The sequence below is a fragment of the Agelaius tricolor genome, unplaced genomic scaffold (assembly GCF_023055355.1).
Source record: "Agelaius tricolor isolate 1412-34295 unplaced genomic scaffold, bAgeTri1.0.p SCAF_4, whole genome shotgun sequence".
Lineage (NCBI taxonomy): Eukaryota > Metazoa > Chordata > Aves > Passeriformes > Icteridae > Agelaius > Agelaius tricolor.
The window spans coordinates 19,998,227-20,021,521 of NW_027269264.1; the positions used below are offsets into that span (position 1 = coordinate 19,998,227).

The following is a 23,295-nucleotide window of genomic DNA, read 5'->3' on the forward strand; positions in this document are numbered from 1 at the left end:
ACACTGAAAGCCAGCAGAACCATTTTAAGGTCAACAAGACTGGCTCATTTCTTTACGATAGATGATGAAGGCAACATTTCTTTCTCCTCTGACTTCATATTAACCTTCCAAATATTTAGATTCTTGGCTGTAGCCATTCATCACCATGAAGGCTTCCAGTCTGGGCCATCCTAGTACTTCTTCCTTGCTCTGGACCAGTTGTGCCAGTTCTGGGGCCTATTCACCTACATAGTGAAACAGATTACAGAACTAGTCTGGCTGAGAGGTAATCATAACAACAAAAAAACTGGTTATGAGTCCTCAAGAGTTTTGCATTGTGTGGCTTGATGTCATCAGTTCTCAGGCCTTAGCTGGTTGAAAAGCTAAGCAGTTATATCACAAGATCACATCCCTGCTTACTTTGCTTTAAGCCATGCACTGCAATCAGATAGTGGCCTTGGCTGACCTTTGTACCATAGGACTGCAGGAGCTGCAATGGTTAGTCACATAAACATTTATTATTTTCCTAACATTTCTTGTTCAATGTTTCCTTTTGAAAAAAACTTCTTGCAGTCATAACTTTCCTTCAGTCTGCTAGTGAATTGACTTTTCCACCAATGTGTTTCCAGAGGAAGAAACAAATTATCGAGACATGGATACATATTTTATTACCTCTGCTTAGCTCTATTCTATGAGGAGAAATATTTTCTAAAATCCCATTCTAGTAGGACTCAATCCTCCTATTGTAGACATATTGCAGCAAATTCAGTATGTGTTCAATTTTAGAAATCAGAATTCAGATATCCTGTGGGAAAATAAGATGCTCAGGCTGCTGTATGAATGAAAAAAGAACCACAGCTTTGAAACTATATTTGAAACTCTACTGTAACATCAGGAAATGCCAAATGAAATGTAAATTTTAACCTTCAATCCTCATTTTAGGGATACTTAAACAATGATTTGCATGTAGAACATTGTTGCAAACTTAAGTAAAATGCCTATTTGATTATTTAAGAGGAAATCTCTAGCAAGAATTAAGAAAGATAAAACTGAATAAGCTGAAAATTTCAACATTCAGAATTTTCTATTTGTTTTAGATTCAGAAGAAATTTGTCAGATTAAACACAGCCTGTATGCTGTCAGTTTAACTGGGTAAATTCTAACTCAACTGATTTTTTTACATAGGGAGTCGAAAGTGAACAGAGTCTTTTTTTGCTTAAAAATAAATTAAATACTTGGATTATTCAATGAGTACATATTTTAAAATGTTTCCCTTTGTGTTATCAATCTTAGCTGGAAGAGGTTTCCCATAGTTTTAAAAGTGCTAACCACACAGAGCTGCACTGAGTGGTCACAGCATTAAATTCAATGATCAGGCAGAAGGAACTGCAGAAATGCCAAATCTTTGAAAATACAGAATTTGGTCTAGCTATGTAGGTAAAGACTTAGGCACCAAGTTAAAGATACTCCGATCTGATCTCTACATAACAGCACACAAGCTATGAGCAATCTTGAGAGTACATTTAATAGAACACTTAATGCTTGACCATGCTATAAAAGCCCTTTCCAAAATGGATTTTAGCACAGAATTTTTACTAAGACAACAGGTTTTTGTTGCTGAAGAGTAAAAAACTCCATTGCTTGCTACGCTGTACATCACATCCACTTTTTCCTTATGACTGACTACAGATGAAGAGCCTGTATTCCTATACAGCAGCTTCTTAACACATAGAAAAATACTTCCTTTTTAGCGATAAGCTCCTTCAAAAAAAAGTCTTAGAACAATTTAAAAAGTGTTCCATGAGTCCTCAATTCATGCTAAAGAACACTTCCTTCTGTAGTACTGTATGTTTACTGGCTGCTGTCTAAAATTACAAAGCTGCATCTTAATTTCATGAAGCACAAACCAGAAGCAACCATTGAAAACCACTCAACCAGTGCTAGCCAAATATAACCATTGATCAGCCCTATTTGACTCTTAAATTTAGGACCTAATCCCTAATGTGATGCCTAAGAAACCTCTACTTTATTTTGGTGGTTTTTGCCCTTGAAATCTATTGCCTTCTTCACCACAGAAAACAATTGATGTCTCTCCCCCACCCCTTCAGTTGTGTCACACCCAAAATTGTAAGCAGAGCTGGAGCTCAGGACAAATACAAGCTCAAAGCAAGCACTGCTGGCAGTTTGAAAGACTGCAATTGCTTTCTTCCATTGTTTTCCTCATCTTTTTTCTATTTTTTTCCCCCTAGTGCTGTATGATTCCTGCAGAGATTGTAATTGGAAATAGGGAAAGAACATAAGAAAACCTCTTTACAGAGAGCTGTTCACCTACCCAGAAAGACCCTGGCACACATCAGTTTTTCAGTCCATTTTTACAAACTGAAGAACATTGTCAATATTTCAGAATAACTTCCACATATCAATGTATTATTATTTTTATTTGTTTATGCTGTGGCAAGATGAAGATATCCCACAATATTAGGTAAATCAGAAAAGAGTCTCTTTCACCTTTCAGATTAGCAATTGGCTTCGATACAGTTGTCATGTATTCATTTTTATTGCAATAGCTTAAAAGTGTAGGGAGAACTGTAACCCTCTTAAAGAAGATATAAGAAAAAAACTTGATTAGAGGTAAAGTAGGAAAGCTGTCCCCAAATAGATTCCAACTCTTTGTTAAGCTGTGTTCTACAGCATCTTTATTAATCCTGAAAATCTGTAAACTGAAAGAGAGGAAGGTCCATCTGCTCTCCAGTGAGATTGTGCACAGCTAAAATAAGGCAGAAAAAGCTGAAATGCCATAAACTCATATCCTTTCATCTGAATTCACCTCCTGATGTTATCAAACACCTGTAGGCAGTCCCTATCCTACACTTCCATTTAGTACCTAAACACAAAGATTCTTGTTCAAACCGGTGTCTTAAATCTAAAGATTTTTCACTTAATCACCATTTGCCCATCAGGTTACCACAAGAACTCCCAGTGTCTTAAAATCCTTCCCCATGGTATAGATCTGCAGAATGTCCTCTGAAGACTTATATGCCATACTGAATTCAGCCTCAGTATTGTATAATTTATGTTTTTAGGTATTCCGAAGAAAAATAAGGACAATTACACATTTGGGGTTTTTTTTTCCTTTGTAACCAATTAGCATTAGAAAACACAAGTTCAGAATAGCTTCCTTTTGGTCTCATACAAACGTCAAGGTGATTCAACTAGCCAAAGGGGCTGCTGCCTACTGTAGCAGCTAAGGATGAAATACCAGGAATTCTGATACCTGATTTGAATGCATTTTAGTTGGTGTATATCCTACTTTTCTTCTTCATATAAGAAAAGCCTGTCCGAAGAAGACATTTATTATTTAGCAAGATTTAACAATTATTCCCTTGTGATACATATATATAACTTCCATGACAGCTTTGCTCAGTTTGTGGGTGTACAGCATATTCCTTAATGAAAGAAGGAAAAAACAGAGTTGCTGTTATGACGCAGGTGCTGCAATCTTGGTAACAGTTCCAGAGCAATATGAAACCCCTGTAAATCATTACTGCCTCACAAGGCAACCAAGGCAAATATTTTCCCAAACTACTCTTATTTTGCTAAGAGTGTCATCTTGTGGAATTCTTGGAACATTCTTTGGCCCTGATTGGCAGCTGAAGAGGAGGATTAGTTTTCCTCCTGGTGGAGTAATCCATTATAGCTGAAGGTGATTACTTTTAAGAAAGCAATGTGTCAACAAAGCCAATGTTCCCTGACATCTACCACTAATGAGACACCATTCTTTTCTTTGCTTTCCAGTGGCATTTCCTAATGACAAAGTCTGGGGTAGTAGGAGTGGGGAGAAGAGAGAGGCATTTGGTTTCTTTAAGCCACAGCAACCGCACAGACTTTGATATCAAACTGTTGTAATCTCAACTCAAATGACACTTAGCACAGATAGAACTGTACAGACTTCATTACACCTGATGGGTCAGATTCCCCCATTCCCATTATCACAGTTATTCTCACCTACAAATCTCTGTAGTGCTAATAGCAATTACCTCAATCAAAGCATAAGCTTTCCTCTTGATATCACACTACAAGAGGTGTTCTTTCCGATTGTCTAATTTTATCAACTTTCTGTGATGATTGACAGTATTTTAGGCCATGGTACTTTCCAATTAACAGCAGAATTAAGGAAAAAAAAGTAAATTCTGAGAATGAAGTTTTTTTCCTGCAACCAAAACTATAATCTGTGGCAGTATGCCAAAAGACATTTACATTTCTCTTTAATTATCTAAAGCAATTCACATTCTAAAGCATCCTTTTGAAGTAATATGCCAAGAAAACATGGTTTAGAAGCTTTAATGATTTTATGTATGCCAGCAGACAAAGGCAGTTTTCAAAGTACAGTTCAGCACAATGCACTGTTATAGTTGCTTAAAATTTCAACTGGTGTCATTCAGCCCACACAGCTTCTATATAGACTATATAGGTAGCATATAGGAACCTGGTTTGCAAAAAAACCAGCAAATCCCCACAAAAAAAAAAAAAAAAACAGCTCCAAACCCCAAATAAAATATAAGAAAAAGAATAAAAAAACCCCAATATTTGGAATTGTTGCCCTTGCAGGATCCATGAGCAGGTCAGAATACTTTATTAGTTTTGAAAACAAGCAATGAACTCTTTAATTAGCTTGTAATACTAAGACACACAGATGGAAGAATTCTGTTGAATAACTCAACAGCACCATGGTATTCAAGAGCAATTAATTCTCAGAGAAGTCAACACTGTTGGAAATAAGCCCACAGTTCTACCAGTCTCCATTTTTCTAAGCTCTTCCATCCAAATATCATGTAGCCTCAGTTTGCAATGGAATTGTTGCGCAAAAAATTACCACACAGGTATTTTAAAAGCATTAATATCTACCTAGATATGAACACTCACCTTTCCTATGTAAGGTCCCAGGATTTTAAAGTAGATTATTGTTTGTTTGTTTGCTTGCTTGCTTGCAGAGGGGCTTTTGGCAGCATGGGAAGTGGGCGAAATCAAGCATTTCCCACAATCAAGAATATTGTGCATGAAAAGAGAATAGAAGTCATAGGTCTTTAGTGAACCAGAAGAGCTGCTCTCACTACTACCAGTACAAGCTGGAAATACCAATTTGCAAATTGCAAATTTGCAAATTTGCAAAGCTCCAGCCACCTGTCCAGAGAACAAAATTGTGGTTTTTTCAAAGAAAGCACAATGGCTAAAGACAATATACAGAAGCACGAGTAAACATTAAACATAGATTCATAAACACTCACAAGTGTGTTTTTGAGTCATGAATGCTAGACTGCTTGTCCAAACAATTTGTTACAGATGAGTACAGAATTCTCAATAACACATCAATGAACATCACTAACACAAATGCTTCTATTGAGTTTCACACATTGAGAAAATATTTACTTAGTGTAATAGCATAGTGAGTGCTAAGACTTCATTTATGCATTTACTTTAGAGTAAATACCATCAATAAAGAAAACAAAACTGATAAATGTAAAAAAAATTATTGTGATGCGTGATTCTTAGAGAAAGAGGGAAAGAATTGCTCTGTGCATTCCTTCCCTGCTTTGCAAAATAATAGGCAATTTTTTTTTTCCATTGTTATTTAAGAGAAAATATACTCTACCATAAGAGTGTCTTGGGTTGCAATTTGCAATGCAGTGTTTTTACCCCTCATCATTAATTATTAGTAGAGAAGGCTAACTGGCTGCTCTTCCCCCCAGTGAAACATGAAAGTACTTGACAAAATGAAAAGGCAAAGAAACCATACAAAACACAGCTTCATCATGATACTGAGGCACATGTATCTGGGCAGAAAAACCCTATTGCTAACCTAGCTAAGATAAAATGTCAAGAGCAATCTAATAATTCTTACACCTCAGGGCTTAAACATATCAGCATAGGACAAGACAGATTTCTGTCCTGACATCTATAGACAAGCAACTAAAAACCTAAAGAGAAGAATATTAGGCCTTCTGGCCAGCAGTTTGGCATTCAGAAAAACTGGACTTGTAGCTGAGCTGCTAGTTTGTTAAAATAGGAAGAAGTAAAGGCAGAGATACTATTTTTATTAGTCCAGCTTGTACAGCTGGAGAAAAAAGGATAACTTTTGGGTGCACAAGCCCTTTAGCTATGAAAAACTCCCTTCAAATTATGCGCTTGGGAGCTGAAACTCATAAAAAGGGAAGACATTAGAAATCCTGGATTCTTTAGGGTTTAGGGCATACTTAAGTGTGTATATAAGATGCATAAAAAACCCTCTTCCATTTTCTCCTCCAGCTCCTTCCAAAAACCTCTGTGTGCTCCCTAGACAATAAATTCCTATTTCTCAACTATATTAGAAGATAGCACTTTTTAACTCCTCTCTATTTCAGAGGCTCAAATACCTTTGCTCTCATTTCTAATTAAACTCAACATAATTAGATTCACGGGCACTGTTCCTAACATACACATGACTTTGAAGTTCATTATTTCTGTTTCAGACCTGAAGAAACACTTGTGCACAAATGACTTTGCTGAGATTCCAAACTATTCCACTTGTTCCAATTTATTTTTAAAGAAATTGCCACAACCTACCAAACCACCCTTTGGCTTATTTTTACCACATATGATCCCAACATCCCAACACAACTCTCACTCTCTTTTAAAGGTGGAGTCAAATATGGCTAGTAGCAAGTGATGGCTTAGGAAATCATCTCAGTCCTGGTGATCACTAGTGTTCTAGGAACAGGGAGAAGAGCAGATTGTTTAGCCCTTGTATAACATTTCTTCATGTGGCAGACAAATAGGAATGTCTTGTCAGCAAAACCATAGCAGAGTTCCATGGCTTACCATGGCCATTAATGCTCACATTCCCAAAGGATTTTTCTCCAGATTCCAAGACTCTCTTGGATGAGGTGTCACTCTCCCACAGAGAGGTATAGAACTGGGAAACACTGCAGTAGAAACAGGATGTTTGTAGACTGGTACACACTTCAACACCTCCTAATCATGAATTCCCTCATTAATCACCATGGTTTCAGTAGGTACAAGGTGTGATTCTGTCTCTTAGATCTAGATAAATTCTTATCAACCACTCAAACACACAGTACTGCTTCTGTAACTTTTCTGCACCACATGAAATTTTTGGTCTCATGGAGATGTCTTGCAGCATATTTAGAATGATGTGTAGGATCAACAAAGGGTCACATGCAGAGGCACACATATCTGAAATTTCACAGCTCCAACTTTGAGTCTGATGGAGAAGAGACTATACAGAAGATCTGCTTCTCTTTTGCCTTCTTGCATTCTCTCTGTACTTCCTGTATGAATACACCAGAAGCCATGTGTGCTAGGTTAATTACACCAATAAACATGAGAAACTTCTTAGGCCAGGGATGCCATTAGCCCAAAGATGACCTAAGACATTTCTCAGGTTTATCAAGCTCATATCAAGCCAGGGATGGCCTGAGAATGCAGCTTAAAAATCCAGTTATTTATTTTCTGCAGAGTTTTCTTCAGCTCTACATTTCTGTTGGTATGGTAGGAATCCTTGGCGTGCCATTGGGTCTTGTGCCCTTGATGTGACTTTCTGAAGTAAACTGTCAGTCTTAGTCAATGAATTAGCCATGTAAATCACATACTGTTGAAATCTTACAAAAGATGGGGTAATTTCTAACAGCTGAGATTTAGTATTTACTAATCTTTGAAAAACTTTCTATCAAAAACTTTTTAGCAGTATTTTTAATTAAGTCAGTGAGTTCTGAGTTCACTTGCAAGATTAACAAGTTTGGGTTATTTTTTCCCTGAAAAAGCCCAACAGAGTCATGGTGTTAATGTGCTCATAAATTATGATGAAATTTTTACTGGAATGTTTCTTTTATTGCACTATGATACCAAGGAAAAGCAGATACAAAAATAATGATATTTTGCAACAGCTGAATATCATACATAAAGGCATAATGGAAGTGTTTTCCAGTGACATACAGACATGCTTGGAGGGAAGACTTCAGGGAAGGATAATGCAGAAAATGCAGAAAGGGATCTGGGGATTATAGTGACTTTTATCCTGAGCACAAAAAAAAAAAAAAAAACCCAAAAAAACCCAAAAAACAAACAAACAAACAAAAAAAACCCACCACAACTACAAATAAGGTGAATTCCTTATTGGAATAAGGATCTGTTGGAAGAGGTTCTGTGTATGAGCCTTCATACCACAACATTGGAACAAGCTGTGGAGCATCATGGAGAGACTGGTAAAACTCATTAGGGTTTTAGGGTTTTAGAAAATATGCTAGTGGAGAAAGGTAGAATAAATTGCCTGAAGAGTAAAGATTGAAGAAAGGCATGGATAATCTAACCATCTTTTTATGTAATGAGAAAGGAAATAAATTTTATGATCAATGCTAAAATGGAAAAGAAGCAATATGTCTAAAGTATAGAAATAGAAATTTTGGGTTAGACACTGAGAAAATATTAATAACTTTCCATCAGCCAGAATCATATTCCCTACTGTTTGAGCAGAATAATTGTGGAAGGAGATTTTAAAGGTCAGACTGGGCAACCATCTTCCAGGAATATCATAGGAACCAATCCTATTTTCAGAAAAAGGATGGAGCAAATAATCTAACACTTCTGGTAGTAGGGTTTTCTGAAGTACACTTTGCCATTTGAACATCTCTTTTCACAGGGTTTCCTGCATCACTAGCCATCAGGAAGATACACGTTATAAAGTAGCAAAGGACTATCAGACTTGTATCCATGGCTTCCACGTCCTTCCTCTGCCTAACAAATGAAAACAAAGTAAACAAAGTAAATGAAAACAGTGTCTCCCTTCTTTCTGCTTCAAAGTTTAAAGCGCCGGATGATAATGACATGGTGCTCATTTTCTTGATAGTGCAGGTCAGGACTGGAATAATAAGGGACAGTTTTTATGCAAAGCAAACAAAAAAAAACAAAACTCAGAAATTTGGTCAGATCTGAAGATGCTTTTTACAAGATTCACTTGTCCAGGCATGAGGCTCTCTGGCCTGGCCAAGACTATGAGACAGTTCTCTTAATCTTAGCTAGCTGTCTGTCTAATTGTGTTTAAAACAGAGGTGCAACACATGGTTATTGACAGGATGGACCTGTCACATGTTCAGAACCATTTTCTTGGCAGAACCACCCCATAGGTGCAGCCAAAATAACTTTAGTGAAGACCTTCAACAGTGACTTCAGAAAGAAAATACACAATTGGATTGAAATATGGTCTTTATCCATATAGGAGCAAAGGGAAATGAAACAGGATAAAACTGAAGCACTGAAGTGTAGTGCTGCTTAGAGGGAGGATATCTGGTCTTCAGAAGCAAAGTCAGTTTGGGCTTAGTTTTCTCAGTTTCCCTTTCCTCTCCTTCCATGTTTTTCATGTATGTTTTAAAAATCCTGTAAAATGTATTTTCCCATGCTCTTCCAAGTCTTTGTCATTGACACAAGCCCCTGTCATGTAAGTTCTGCAAGGGAAAAAAATGTCTTTCTTACTCATTATTTTGATACCTAGCCTGGTTTTATGCAGACCATATATATGGAGTACGGGCTGCTCAATGCAATCGGATTATAAGAGGTTTCATTACAGTTTTTCTTATACAATCTTTTTATATTGTTGATAATGAACACATGACTGTAACATACACATTATTTTCTATTAGTGGAACTCTCTAACAGTAGGGTGATAAAAAATATGGCTAAGAAGTATTCCAAAAAGTCATGTGAATCACTGAACTCAATCATGAAGCACATTTTCAAAAGATAACACAAACAGAATTTTCTGGGCAACTTGGATACAGGACTGCAGCAATATAGAATGTCTTTTATTCTCAAAATATGTTCTAGAGATTCCAAATCTAATAATAAATCAAGTATTACTGACTGGAGGAAAAGGGTCATCCATAAACAGTGAGTGACAATCATCTTCCAAAGACAGGTAATTAATTCCTTACAATGTACCCTAATTCAGGAGGAACAGTTGACAACACTAGTCTCAGATCCTGTAACAATATTAGCCACCACAAGCTCAAAAAAAGTAGTTGTAAATTTCTGCTTGTATATCCTGCTTGTAACTATTCAAGAAAATGTTGGTTTTAAAATAGAATCACTGTGGTCTTCACCAGTAAAGTTCAGGAGTTATTCACTGGTGGTAACTTCTTGCACTGTCCTGCTTCACTTGAAAGATGTCTCTCTAGTGGATTCTACCAAAAATGAGGAGGATGGGCATAAAGGTTTTAGGAACAAACATGCTGCTAAATCTGGTGCTGTCTAGGGTGCCCAGCAGCCAGAAGGAAACTCCTTCTCTCTCCTCTCTGTACCCATCCGACTACGTATTTCTTTTGACGAGGAAACCGCATGCCACCAGCCTGGTGCCTTTCACACTCTTCCTCCCCTCGACAGCCCAGGTGGGAGCAGGGGAGGAGGCGGGGGCTGCAGGAGACCCGCGGGCTCCGGTGTGCTGTGCTGCTGGGGGGAGCGGCGGGGCGGGGTCAGCGGTGCGGGGCTCTCCCGTCCTTCCTTCCTCCGTTTTTTTCCCTAAAGTTTATTGTAAAGGGGCAACGCTCGCGGGTCGGTCACGTGACCCTGACAGGTCCTGCCTATTGAGAGCCAGACCACCCACGTAGAGGACGATGGAGCTGCTTAATAGAAACAGGCATGTAATTGTGAGGCTTTCCAGCACTCGGCAGAATGTCTGCAACCTAGGAGGGTTGTTTTTTTACATTTTCAGTTCCTTCGGCGTAAAGGGGGGGAAGGAAGGAAGGAAGGAAGGAAGGAAGGAAGGAAGGAAGGAAGGAAGGAAGGAAGGAAGGAAGGAAGGAAGGAAGGAAGGAAGGAAGGAAGGAAGGAAGGAAGGAAGGAAGGAAGGAAGGAAGGAAGGAAGGAAGGAAGGAAGGAAGGAAGGAAGGAAGGAAGGAAGGAAGGAAGGAACTAAAAAGGGAAAGAAAGAAAAGAAAGAAAGAAAGAAAGAAAGAAAGAAAGAAAGAAAGAAAGAAAGAAAGAAAGAAAGAAAGAAAGAAAGAAAGAAAGAAAGAAAGAAAAGAAAGAAAGAAAAGAGAAACGCATTGATGTTCCATTTAAGCCGTCAGTAGCAGTGAATGAGGACGCACCCAGACCTCCAGCACGGCTCACCCCGAGCGGCTCCTGCCAGGACAGTGATGGTAGGTGCCTTCCCTTCGCCGGGGCGGCAGCGGGACCCGGCGGACAGGGCCCGGGCCCGGGCCCGGGGAGGTGTTGGAGGGGCTACACGGGCCTTCGCCGGGGCCCGGAGGGGGCAGGGGGAACCTCCCTCTCGCAGTCGGGGGCCGAGGCTATCGACCGGGCACCGGGTGCGGTCCGAGCGGGAACGCCAGCGCGGGGTACGGCGGCGGGATGTGACGGGGCTCGGCGTGGAGCAGGGGCTGCGGGGCTTCCCCGGGGCCAGGCGCTGCTCCCCCTCGCCCGGCTTGGCGCTGAGGACAGAGCTGCGGTAGGGATGCGCGGGGGACACGCCGCTGATGGGAGGCGGCTCTGAGGTGACTGCAGTGCCTCAGAGGACGGCCGTCTCTGCATTTCGCACCTGTGTCAGCTCTGGTCAGAACAAGCTGCCTTGTGGGGAGCAGAAACTTCCCTGGGGCTAGGTTCTACAGGACAAGGGCCGCCTTAGGTTGAAGTCAATAGTGGCTTCAGCCTTCGGCTTCAGAACTGGACCCCTCGTGTGGCTGGTACCGGCACCATCGGGACCGGTACAGCGCTGCTGTAATCGGTCTAGAGCGTGCTGTCCCACTGCTTCCAGGGACTGGAGAGGGGCCGATGTTCAGTGACAGATCTCACCTCTCCGCTGCCTTAGCCCCTCTACGGGAGGTAGACCTGGGGGAGGCAAAAGCACGGAGGGGAGTGGGGAGACCTCTGGTATCGTCGGATGGTTTTAAAAGAAGTGTTGGAGCCAAAGAGGATGTTTCACAGCTCCTAACCAGATAGCCTCTACGAGCTAGAGAGTCTAGCCTTGTTTCAGCACCAGTCTCATAGATGTATCTAATTTCTGGTTACGGCTACTGGGGGCATTGTGTGTCTGAATTGTAACATGACATTGTATCTGGGCAGCAGGTAGTGTTGTTTAGAAATATTAGGGCTGAGGAGGGAGGGGAGGAGAAGGGATCTTTTAAAATCTGTTTGATTTTAAGAGCCTGTAGATGTAAAAGTGGCAGCTCACTCTGATTTAAAATGTCTTAAGCTTCTGTGTTTTTATCCTTATTTCACACACACATGCACACTCATGCACACACTCACACACACACCTTTTATTTTGTTCTGCCTTTGCCACAGTGTATAAAGCCCTATTGAGACATGTAGGCGTGATGTGTAAACCGGATTAGCAGTATGAAAGAAAGACATACAATGAACCTGAATTGTTTTACTTCCTTTTCATTTCTCACGCCTATATCTCTAATAAATTTGTTGCTCCAGCAGTGGGTCAAAGAGATTGTGTCGTTCAGCTTTTTTTTCTTCAAGGCCTGATGGCAGAGATCGTGGAAGTGAATGCCCTGCTTTCTGGCACATGCAAAACTTGAGCTCTATCTTTACACAGACTCGGTGTTGTCCAGTCTGGCTAAAAAAGGTTCAGTGTAACTTTCCCCTCTCAATGCACATTAATGTCCTGCAAGTGGCAGGGCATTTTGCCAGGAAGAGAATCTGATTTGAAGACTACTTGGGTTTACAGAGGTAAAGCCCCTCGTGGAATATGACAAAGTCTGCTAGGGCTGGGATGTCCTCGTGGTTTTGGACGGAGCGGGCTGTCCCTTCATCCACTGTCTTCCGCAGCTCCCCGTACGTTCTTCTCCTCTGGGAGTCCGCTGCTGTGCGGGAGGAGCTCAGAAGCTTCGGAGACTCCTCTGGAGGCACATTTCCCCGCAGCCCTCCGCAGAAGAAAATGCCAGCGCTCCTGGGTTGGTGCTGTAGATCCCTCATTTGCTCCTTTGTGGCGTGCAGAGCAGCTTTCCATTAAAGGAGATCAGGGGTAATTAGCCGCATTATTTTGACAAGTTGGCTCGAGCAGTTCCCTTTCTTCCAGGGCTGAGGAGGGGGAGAGGCCGCCCGCCTCCTTGCCCAGGCGCGGGCGCTGAGCGGCGGCGCTGCCCTGCGGAGCGGCTCCCGCTGCGCGCCGCCGCCCCCCGACGGCAGCCCCCGCCGGCCCGGTGGCCAGCACGGCACTCCGAGTGCTGGAAAAGGAGAGGGAGGCTCAGGCTGCCCTGCAGACCCCACTGACTGTGATCTTATGTCATAGCCAGAATCAGGTGTGCAGGCGGAGCACAGGGCCGGGGCAGACCTGTGCACTTGTGCGATGCAAAGCTGTGTGAGAGACAGAAATTTGAGGGAATAGAAAAAATCTGATTATTTTCCCACCAGTCCGTCTTCTCCCAGGACCAGCACTCTTATAAACCGTACAAAAGGAACCCAAAGTTGTTGTGCTTCATTTCTGTCTTAGGGTAATCAGATGCTCCAGCAGTGCAAATGTTTTTGGTGGGTGTCTGCAGGTGAAGAGCAACCTGGAAAAGATGTGTTAAAGTAACATCACTGTAAATATCTGTTACTGACTGTTAATCTCTATTGGATTGATCCCTTACCTGGCTGGAGAAGTGCTCTGCAGTATCAGGGGTTATGAACACAAAGGGAATGTATGTAAGAGACAGAGCATTATAAAATGAAGCCAGTACCACTACAGTCAATGCTGAAATTCTTGTACACCAGCCTCGGCTGTCTAGGCATTGAAAGCTACAGGCATGAATAGTTGTAGATTGCAGCCCCTGTATAAAACGAGACAACTTCCTAGGCCTTCACCACATAGCGTGTCCTAGATAAGAAATCTGGGAGATCCCTTCGAGTTGCTGACGATGGAGGTAGCCCTTGGTGTGGAGGAGCAGTTGCACACTCAGGGCATACATATCACAGTCGGCAGTGCTTACAAATGTAAATAAGGGCAGATTGATTAGGAACAACATTATTGCCAGGAATTTAGCAAGCAGGCATCAGCTATGAGGCAGACTGGGGGCAGCCATTGCTCTGACCACCCAAGTGGAGACTTTTACACTGACATTTCTTCCTTGAGGGAAAAAAAAAAATCCCAACATACATATACACACCCATCCCAGAAACAAGACCAATTAGATCTCTTCAGTAATTAATTTCTTGTGTATGCTTGAAAAAAAAAAAAAAATCCTTCCAGACCACAGGGAGAGAGGGGAGATTAAGACAATGCTTGTTAAATTTGAGTCTTCAGATAGAGTTTTGGAACCAGCAGTGAGAATGGGCTTTAGGCTACTATGTGAAGACTAGCAGGCAGGAGGCACTTAGGACAGTGCTGGGGCTTCCAGGTGCTTGAAAAGACACTCCAGGTGCTTGAAAAGACACTTCCCTGGCTTTGGAGCCTACCAGGAGACTGAACCAAAATGCTTCTGCTTCTGAACCAATCCCTTCTTTCCCATTCCCCTGCCCTGTTACCCAATCAGACACGGTGAGGGTGAGCACTTCCAGAAGCAGTGTCACATCACCTCCTAGCTAGATAGATGGTCACTTTCGCGAATGGAAACTTGAATTGGAGGTGGCCGACTGCACCCCAGGAATAGGTTTCAGCCTCAAACAGAAAACAGCCTCCAGCTGCAACTGCTCCAGGTTTCCTTCTCCCATACATATGCACCTATGTGTGCGTGCATGACAGCTTGCTGCTCCTAGCAGCTTTCCTGGAGAGAGTCCTGTGCGGGGCACAAGGCAGGGCCTTCAAGTTTCCCAGGGTGGGAAAAAACAGAGTTGGGATGAAATCAAAGGAAAAAGGGATCCCCTAGCCGGCGGATCTGGCCCTTGAAAGGTCCTGACAGTTGGTGCCTTTGGGCAGTCTCACGGAGAAATCGGTGCGCTGCGCAGCTCGCTTCCGCCGGCGGCCCCGGCTCCCGGGACGCTGCCAGCCCGCGCTGAGGCGGTCGTCAGCCCGCCGAGGGGAGGAGGACGCTTGCAGTGACCGGGGGCTCAGGGGTTTTGCTCAGGACCACTGCCCCAGGTACACGCACGGCGGGGCTGAAGGGAGAGGTGCACAGTGCTGGCGGGTTTGTCGAGCCGGGCACCGCACCGGGCAGGGGCTGCACGGGGTTCTCTTCTCACCTCGGGTCCCCACGCCCCTCTCTTCTTCGCTGCATTTCTCCCACCCGCCCTCCAGCTCCCGAACTCTTTACAGCCGCGCTCCTCCGCGGGAGTGTAGCAGCCGTCCTGCTGGAAGGCAGCCCCCCAGAGCACCTCCCCGGCCCGGGCCAGGGACGGAGGGAAGGGCTGTCGGCTGCCCCCCGCCCCGGGTGCCCATGGGCGGCCGCCACGGCCCGTAGCTGCCCCCGCGGGGAGCCGCGCTGCGGGCCGGGGCCCGAGCTCGGGGCTGGAGGGGACGCGCGCAGCTCTAGAGGCAGCAATTAATGGTTGATTCTCAATGGAGAGAGACGCGGAGAAGCGGTGCCAAAAAAGTAAACAATCGTATGTAGTTCGAGAAATGTTTAGCGCGGCCAGGCAGGCTGCGTTTCATGGACTTTTACACTAAAAACATTAGAATTGGCTTTCCTCAGGTTTCAGTTAAAGAATGAGTCCTAAGTTGAAACAGCTAGCTACCGCGCGGCTTTAAATCCCTTAAGTGTTAAATTTTCATTGTGTTTTTCTAACTGGACGGAGTGGTTTTCTTGCAAGGAACTAAGTCTCCTCTTTAGTTAAAAAGAGAAGAGGAGAAAAATCTGGCACTTTCTACCGCAATATCCACCACCCTGTCATTATTCCTGCAAGCCTGGGAATTCAGCTCGGACCTCCCAGTATTTGTTGCAGCTCGAGGCCAAGGTGCCACTAAAAGGATTTTCTCTTAAGGCCTTTAGAAATCGTTTAATGCTGCTTTTTCTTAGTTTCCCTCTCTTTTTCTTAAAAGGGAAAAATGTATTTCTATATGTCCCTGGCGAGAAAGTTCCGCGCGTGTATTTGCAAGCATCCCGGACGGGGGTCGGGGGAGGGGAGTAAGGGGAGGGGGGAGTAACGCTCTTGAAAGGAAAACGAAGAAGAAAGAGGGAGAAGGCATTCCTTAATGGAAGTATTGCATGCAAAGAAGACTGGATCTCTTTAAGGCTCCCCCTGAAGCTGGAGATGCACACACAAGGGTTGCCGGCCTGGGTGGTCTCTCTACTTTGGTGAGCTGTTGCTAAGCAGCTAATAATAGTCATGTTTGCTGAGTAATTTCTGCCCTCCCCGAGCCAATCACCTCGCAGAAACCCAAGCCATCTGACAGCCCCGGGGGCGGGCTTTCAGCCCCTTTTTTTTTCCCTCCCTCTCTCTCCACTCATACTCCCCCCACCTCTCCCCCCCCCCCCCCCACCCCTCCTCCTCCTCCTCCTCCTCTTTATCCAAATGGAGAGACTCCTTTTTTTCTTCTTCATCTCATCTCTGGAGCCGAGGGGCTGCAGCTCGGTGCTGCCGCGCACACACCGGGGGAGAGCGCCAGGCAGCCGCCCGCCCGCCGCCGCGGCGGGGCCAACCGCGGAACCGCGCCGGCCCCGCGGCCCGCGGGAAGCACCCCGGCCCTGAAGCAGGATGGTGCAGCGCGGCGAGGCAGCCCAGCAGCAGCAGGAGCAGCCGCGGCCCGCCGCGCCGCCGCCCCGCCGCCGCCGCTGAGCGCCGCCGCGGACAGCGGCTTCCCCGAGGCAGCGGAGGCCGGCCGGAGTAGGCGATTTCAACGGGAGCGGAGGATAGCGCGGCGGCGGCCGGGGGATCCCGGGGGTCGCGCCCGCCCGTCCGCCCGCCCTCGCCGGGCGCGGGGAGCGGCCGCCTGCAGCTCGGGGTCCGCGCGCGATGTGGCAATGGGAGGCGCGGGGAGCGACTCGGCCGGAGCGGCCGCGGCGGCAGCCGCCGCCCCGCGCCCCGCGTGAGGCGGCCGCGCCGCAGCAGCCCCAGCAGCAGCCCCGGCGGCGGCGGCCGCAGCAGCGGCGGCAGCAGCCCCCGCAGCAGCAGCCCGCGGCCCGCAACGCCGCCAGCCCCCCGCGGCCCCGCCGCACCCCCGGGGCCCCGGGCCCCGCCGCGGCAGCGCCAGCGGCAGCTCTCCTGTCCCGCCGGCGGCGGCAACATGGCCTCGGCCGGTAACGCGTCGGAGCCGGAGACCAGCAGCAGCGCGGGCGGCGGAGGCCACCCCGGCCGGGCGCCGAGAAACGGCGGCGGGAGGCAGCGAAGGACTGGAGGGAATCGGCGCGCCGCGGTGCCCGACCGGGAGTATCTGCAGCGACCAAGCTACTGCGATGCGGCTTTCGCCTTGGAGCAGATTTCAAAGGTGCATTCAATCTCTCACTCTTTTTTCCAGAGATACACGCTAGTGGTAGTGCTGCTTTTTCCGCGGGGGAGGAGGAGGGAGGTGGTGTGTTTTCTCGCGGGGGTGGAAGGAGGAGATGGAAACGAAACGGCCACCAATAAAATGCTGGGAAAAAGAGAGGGACGTCTGTGACTCTTCAGTGCGGGAGAGAGTGCCCTCCTTCCCTCCCTGCTCGCCTGTGCCTGCCCTGGTGCGTGCCTGTGCTGCGGAGCACTTTTCCTAAACTTCCCGAAATAGCCTCTGCTCGGTCCCGGCCTCCCCATGGCTAACCCCAGGCCCGCCCTCCCGCTCCCCCTCTCTCTCTCCGCTTCCTTTCTGCTTCTCCATCCCCTCATAGCGCCCTGCGATCTCGGCAACACCCGCTCCCTGCCGGAACAGGGGAGAAACCGGCCGGCTTTTTGGCAGAAGTGGGGCTTTTGTGAAGTTTTCCGCCGAGCGCCGAGACGGCGGGTGCCCTGGGAGAACGGAGTCCCCCAGCAAAGAAGGCAGCGGTCTCCCTTGCCCAGCGGCCGGAGGGAGAGCGAGGGCCATAAACAAATTGCCACCTTAACCCTGCCGCACCGGTCCCCGCGGAGGACTGGAGGTGCCGGGCGGGGCGGGGGGACAGCCCCGGCCGCCAGTCTCCGCTGGCCAAAAAATGTTCAAAGTAAACAATCTCCAAAAGCTGCCTTGCTGCAGGGATGGTTTCACTTCAGGGAGCGGATTTCTAGGCTTTGTAAGAAGAGGGAAAGGAGGAGGAAAAAAAAATCCATGTGGCTGCCCTCTTCCGTTCACAAATATTGTCGTAACTTACAGATGGCTGCTCTACTTCCTAATTCAGATCACACAGCGTCTCCAAACTCTATGGAAATGAATTACTGCAGATGTTACAGCGCTGCTCACCACGTGGGTCTTGCCTCAGCACCAAGCCCCTGCTAGGAGCTGGGAATGGGGGAAACGGCCACTGCTGCCCACTATCTGTCACACAATCCCCCCCGCGTCTCCTCCCAGCCATTCTGGGGTTCCAAGGAGAACAGGAAAAGGGACTTTTCTTTCTTGTGGCTGTTGAGGTTTGTCAGAAGTGGTTCCTTCTTCCCTGGAGCCACGGGTCTCGCCAGAGCGAATGCTTTGCAGCCTGAGCTGGTGGCGATGCCTCGGACAAGAGATGAGTATGGTGGCGGCCGGCACAGGCGAGGGCCCGGGTGCCGACGCAGGACAAGAGATGAGTATGGTGGCGGCCGGCACAGGCGAGGGCCCGGGTGCCGACGCAGTGTTGTCACCCCCAAACCCGCGTGTTGGTTTGGGGCAAGGATGGCTGACAGCAGGTACATCTTGTCCCTGTGTGCGTGCTCGAGGGTGGCTGCTCGGCAAGGCCGCAGGGCAGGGGTCCTGCTGGAAGGATGCCTGTTTGAGCTGTTCCCGGCGCTCCGTCCTTCCTCCGGGGACTGCGCCCCGAGAGCCGCGAGCTGTCCCGCTCGGGGCAGGGCTGGGGCCCCCCCTACTTCTGCGGCTGCCGCAGCCCGCAACTACTGACCTCTTCTTGCTTTGCAGGGGAAGGCGACGGGACGGAAAGCGCCCCTGTGGCTGCGAGCAAAGTTTCAGAGACTGTTGTTTAAACTGGGCTGTTACATTCAGAAAAACTGCGGGAAGTTTTTGGTTGTCGGCCTCCTGATATTTGGGGCTTTCGCTGTAGGATTAAGGGCAGCTAATCTCGAGACCAACGTGGAGGAGCTGTGGGTGGAAGGTAAGTCCGGGGGGATGCCCCTGATTTCTGTTGCCGTCCCTGCCCGGCCGGGTAGAGCGGCCCGGGGCCGCTCTGCATGCTCGTGAGGAGCGGCCGCCGGCGGTGAGGGCGGGCGGCTCTCGGGGCGGGAGGCGGGCCCTGAGCTGGGGCGCGCAGCCCCGGGCGGCGCGTACCACTACTCCGGCCGCGGGGGGCAGCGGCGGCCAGGCCGTGCACTGGGCGGAGGGCCGCCGGGACAGCTTCTCTCCAGCGCCCAGTGCCCTCGCCTGTGCCCCGGCTCGCAGTGCGGGCGAGCTGCGGGCGGCGGGTTTCCGCGTCCCCGCCGGCGGCGGGAAGCGGCGGCGCTGCCGGGAGGCGCCCCCTCCGCCATTTTGGGAGTGCGCGCGGCCGCGGCGGGGGAGGGGCGGGCGGCGCGGCGGGGCGGGAGCCTGTGTGTGGTCCTGGACTTGGACAGCTTTCAGCTGTGGGGAGCGCGGGGCGCAGCGCTGGGAAAAAAAAAAAAAAAAAAAAAGGAAAATAGGAGAGGGAGAGAACGAGGGAAAAAAAAAAAAAAAAAAACCAAAACAACAACAAAAACCACAACCACGAAAGAAAGGCAGCCGGGGCGAAACGGAGCCCGGAGTGGGGCAGCCAGCCGGGCGGCGTACCCCGCGCTGAGGGCCATGGCTCCAGGCTGCCGCGGATTTGGAGTTTAGGTGTAGTCCTTAGTGGTGTTTTTTTCTTCGGTTTTTTTTTTTTTTTTTCCTTTCTCTCGTTTTCTTTTCTGTTTTGGTGGTTGATTTGTTTTGTTTTGTTTCCCCGCCCTCCCTTTTTCTTTTTTCTGTGGAAGAAAATACTCTTTATTAAGGATCACGTTCCCCCGTTAGCTGCTGGGTGGACGTGGAAACAGAGTTCCTTGTCTGCAGCAATTACGGCTCTAGGTTTATGTCAAAGTAGCTTGCAGCAGTATTTGGCTTATAAAAGTTAATATGAGAGGCTGCATAAATAATAATTTCTAAATAGCTCTCTGTATGTGCGTGTGTGGAAAAGCTAGGGCTGAGTGCAAACAAAGTCGGTGCCTGTTCTGAAGGTGGTCTGTCCTGCCCGAGGTGAATTAGAGCGTATAGGGTCGGAGTCCACCCTTGCCGATGACAGCTGTATTGGGGTCAGGATTGGATTCGCCAGTCATTTAGTAGGTGTTGGTTTTTTCTGTTGTGGAAAGTAGTGATCTTTTTTTGGTCCGTGTAGAGTAGTCCAGGAGCTCAAAATATGATGAGATCTGCTGCCAACAGTTTTGCCTGAGAAACAGAACAAGGCACTGCTGGGTCCCATCTGTAGGCAGAGATGTGCAGTCAGAGTTTGCACTGATCACTAACTACAGTATCTTAAATACTAATAGAAATTATTGTGAATCTTGTTTTCCTTCACTGTTAATTTTTCTTCCAAACACGCTGTGAGGTTGTTGTGGAGAGGTTTCTTTTGTCAATTTGTTTCTGCTTTTCTGTGTTAGATAGATTAATATGTGATTGCAGCTCCATCCCACATGCTCTGCTGACATTTATTATCCTGATGTTACTGGTGTTCACTTGGAATGGTGATCCTATTCAATTAGTGCCACCTGCTTTTTGTAGCCTTGTAACTCCAAGAAACTACTTGCTGATGATGCCTCAGTGACTGGCCTGTCAGTAAAAATACGATTCTCAAGGGGAAAATAGGATTTGCAAAATAGTTGCTACACTGTTTTCTTCTCATGTCATTATTGTTATGGGGAAGGAGTGAGGGAAAGTCCCTAGTATAGAATCTAGTGGAAATTGATCTCTGAGATTTTTACTGACAAGATGAATTCATAAAGCAGCTAGTTTGACAGAGTTGACCTATGTAATTTCATATCTATTTAGTTTAGTTTTTTCATTGAAAAGAAATTCAAACTCTGCATTTAGAAACCCTTGCATTTCAAAACTAACCAGCAAAAGCTAGCAGATTAAGGTGAAATAAAAAGTATGGACTAAATTTAATTTTGTTTCTAGTTTTCCCATTCTAGCACTACATGACAGTCCACAGAAAAGAACTTGCTATAATGTGCTTTCTTGGTAGAAGCTCTGTAAATGTTCTGCTCATGAACCAGGGTGTTGTACAATTAAACCTAACAGATAGCAGTTGCATATTTTTATTGCTAAGCTACAAACAGGAGTGCAAGTTGAGAGTTTGAGATGGATAGCATGGAGAGTGCCATTCTTCCTAAGCAGAAGCGCAAAGCAACACCGAACTTCTTCTTCTGCACTTACGTGGAGCTGGTCCTAACAGCTTTAAAGTACCTTCCATGGAGGTTGGTACAGTAAGGGACTCTTTAGGTCAAGGTTTCTTAGCGAAGAAGCAGTAGCTGAATTGTCCTGTTTATTAAAACAGCTGTCTCACTTTACCTTTCGTTTATTGAGAGTTTGGATGAACTAGGCAGTGCTGGCCAAATACAGAATCATAGAATTGTTTAAGTTGGAAAAGATTCATAATATCATCAAATCCAACTGCTAAGCCAGCACCATTATGCTCACCACTGAACCGTGTCTTTAAATGTCACATCTAAACACCTTTTAAATACCTCTAGGGATGGAAATTTAGAGGTGGCCTCTTCCAGTGCTTAACAGTCCTTTCTGTGAAGAAGTTTTTTGTTATCCAATCTAAACCTTTCCTGGAGCAACTTGAGACCATTACCTCTCATCCTGTCACTTGTTTCCTACATCCTCCATTCAGGTAGCTGTAGAGAGGGATGAAGTCATCCCAAGGGTACACTTCTCCAGGCTAAATTACCCGAGCTCCCTCAGCTGCTCCTCATAGGACTTGTGCTCCATTGCCCTTCTCTGGACTTGCTCCAGCCCCTCAATGTCTTTCTTGTAGTGAGGGGCCCAGAACTGAACACAGAATTCAAAATGTGGCCTCACCAGTGCTGTGTACAGAGGGACAATCCCTGCCCTGGTCCTGCTGGCCACACTATTGCTGATCCAGGGCAGGATGTCATTGGCCTTCTTGGCCACCTGGGCACAGCTGGCTCATGTTCAGCATCCCCAGGTCCATTTCTTGGGGTAGCATTCCAGCCACTCTTCCCCAAGCCTGTAGTCCTGCATGGAGCTGTTGTGACTCAAGGACAGGACCTGACACTTCATGTTGTAGAACGTGGTATGAACCTCATACCACGGCCTTGACCCATCAATCCAGCCTGTCCAGGTCCCTCTGCAGAACTTTCCTGTCCTCCTGCAGATCAACACTCCTACCCAGCTTGGTGATATCTGGGAACTGACTGAGGGAGCATTTGAACTGCTCATCCAAATAATTGATAAACATTTTAGACAGGACTTGTCCCATTGCTGAGCCCTGGGGAGCCCCTCCAGTGTCTGGCCACCAGCTGGAAGTAACTCTCTCTGGGCCCTGCCATCCAGCCAGTTTTTAACCTAGCAAACAGTGTACCTGTCCAAAGCATGAGCAGCCAGTATCACTAGAACAATGCTGTAGGAAACAGTGTTAAAGGCATTATTAAAGTTCAGGTAAACACTATCCATAGCCTTTCCCTCATCCACTAAGTTGTAGAAGAAGATAAGATTGGTCAGGCAGCAGCTGCCTTTCCCAACTGCATTCCAGCTAGGCCCGATCCCTGGACTGTCTTGAATGTGCTGTGTAGATTCATAGGTTACTTGAAATATACTTCAAGAAATAGTTTTGATTTGCTACTGAAACTTCTTACAGTTATTATTGCTGAATAAATTGGCAGTATTTAAAAAGACAAATTTGATATGGTCTGTTTCTGAATACCATGGAACATAATACAGCACTGAAATTTGCTGGAAGTAAATGGTTTCTTTAAAACCATAACAGAATTAATTATCAAACAGTGAAGTGAACTTGGAATGTGGATGGTCTTAAAACTCATTCAAAGTTAAATGATTAGTAGTCTGATCCTGCAGCAGTTATGGTCGAAATATTTACATGAGTTTAGAAGCTCACCTTGTAGGCAAACTTTCCGAGAGAGAACTTCAAAACATCATTCTTTCAGATTTTCTCTAGTAGTCCTCCTCCTTCAGAATTTATGTTAGGATTCTTGGCCTTCTCTGTGGCTCCTGATACCAAAGTGGCTTTCCTCTCAGCTTATTTCTTGCCACTAAGTGTTCTAGCATAGCTTTTTGTTTTTTGGGGCTTCTTTTTAAATATAGTACTCTTCTGGCTGCTGTTCAGAATAGTTCAGTTATTA

At 46.3% G+C, this 23,295-nt stretch overlaps 1 protein-coding gene across 8 annotated transcripts in view; it reads left to right on the top strand.

The window, feature by feature from the left end:
• The first annotated feature begins 10,864 nt into the window (after window positions 1–10,864).
• PTCH1 (patched 1) overlaps window positions 10,865–23,295 on the top strand; it is a 73,651-nt gene continuing 61,220 nt past the window's right edge. For 5 of the 8 annotated variants that reach the window (XR_011678875.1, XR_011678871.1, XR_011678872.1 and 2 more), the window contains exons 1-2: window positions 14,872–17,317; window positions 18,887–19,079. Coding sequence is in view for 1 of the 8 variants with exons in the window: in XM_071424810.1 (XP_071280911.1) it covers window positions 17,117–17,317; window positions 18,887–19,079 (394 nt within the window). In the remaining 7 variants the exon portion in view is untranslated. Of the gene's footprint in view, window positions 11,166–14,871; window positions 17,547–18,886; window positions 19,080–23,295 lie in introns of those variants that run through there. The other 3 variants (XR_011678874.1, XR_011678877.1, XR_011678873.1) reach the window with 3 other exon arrangements.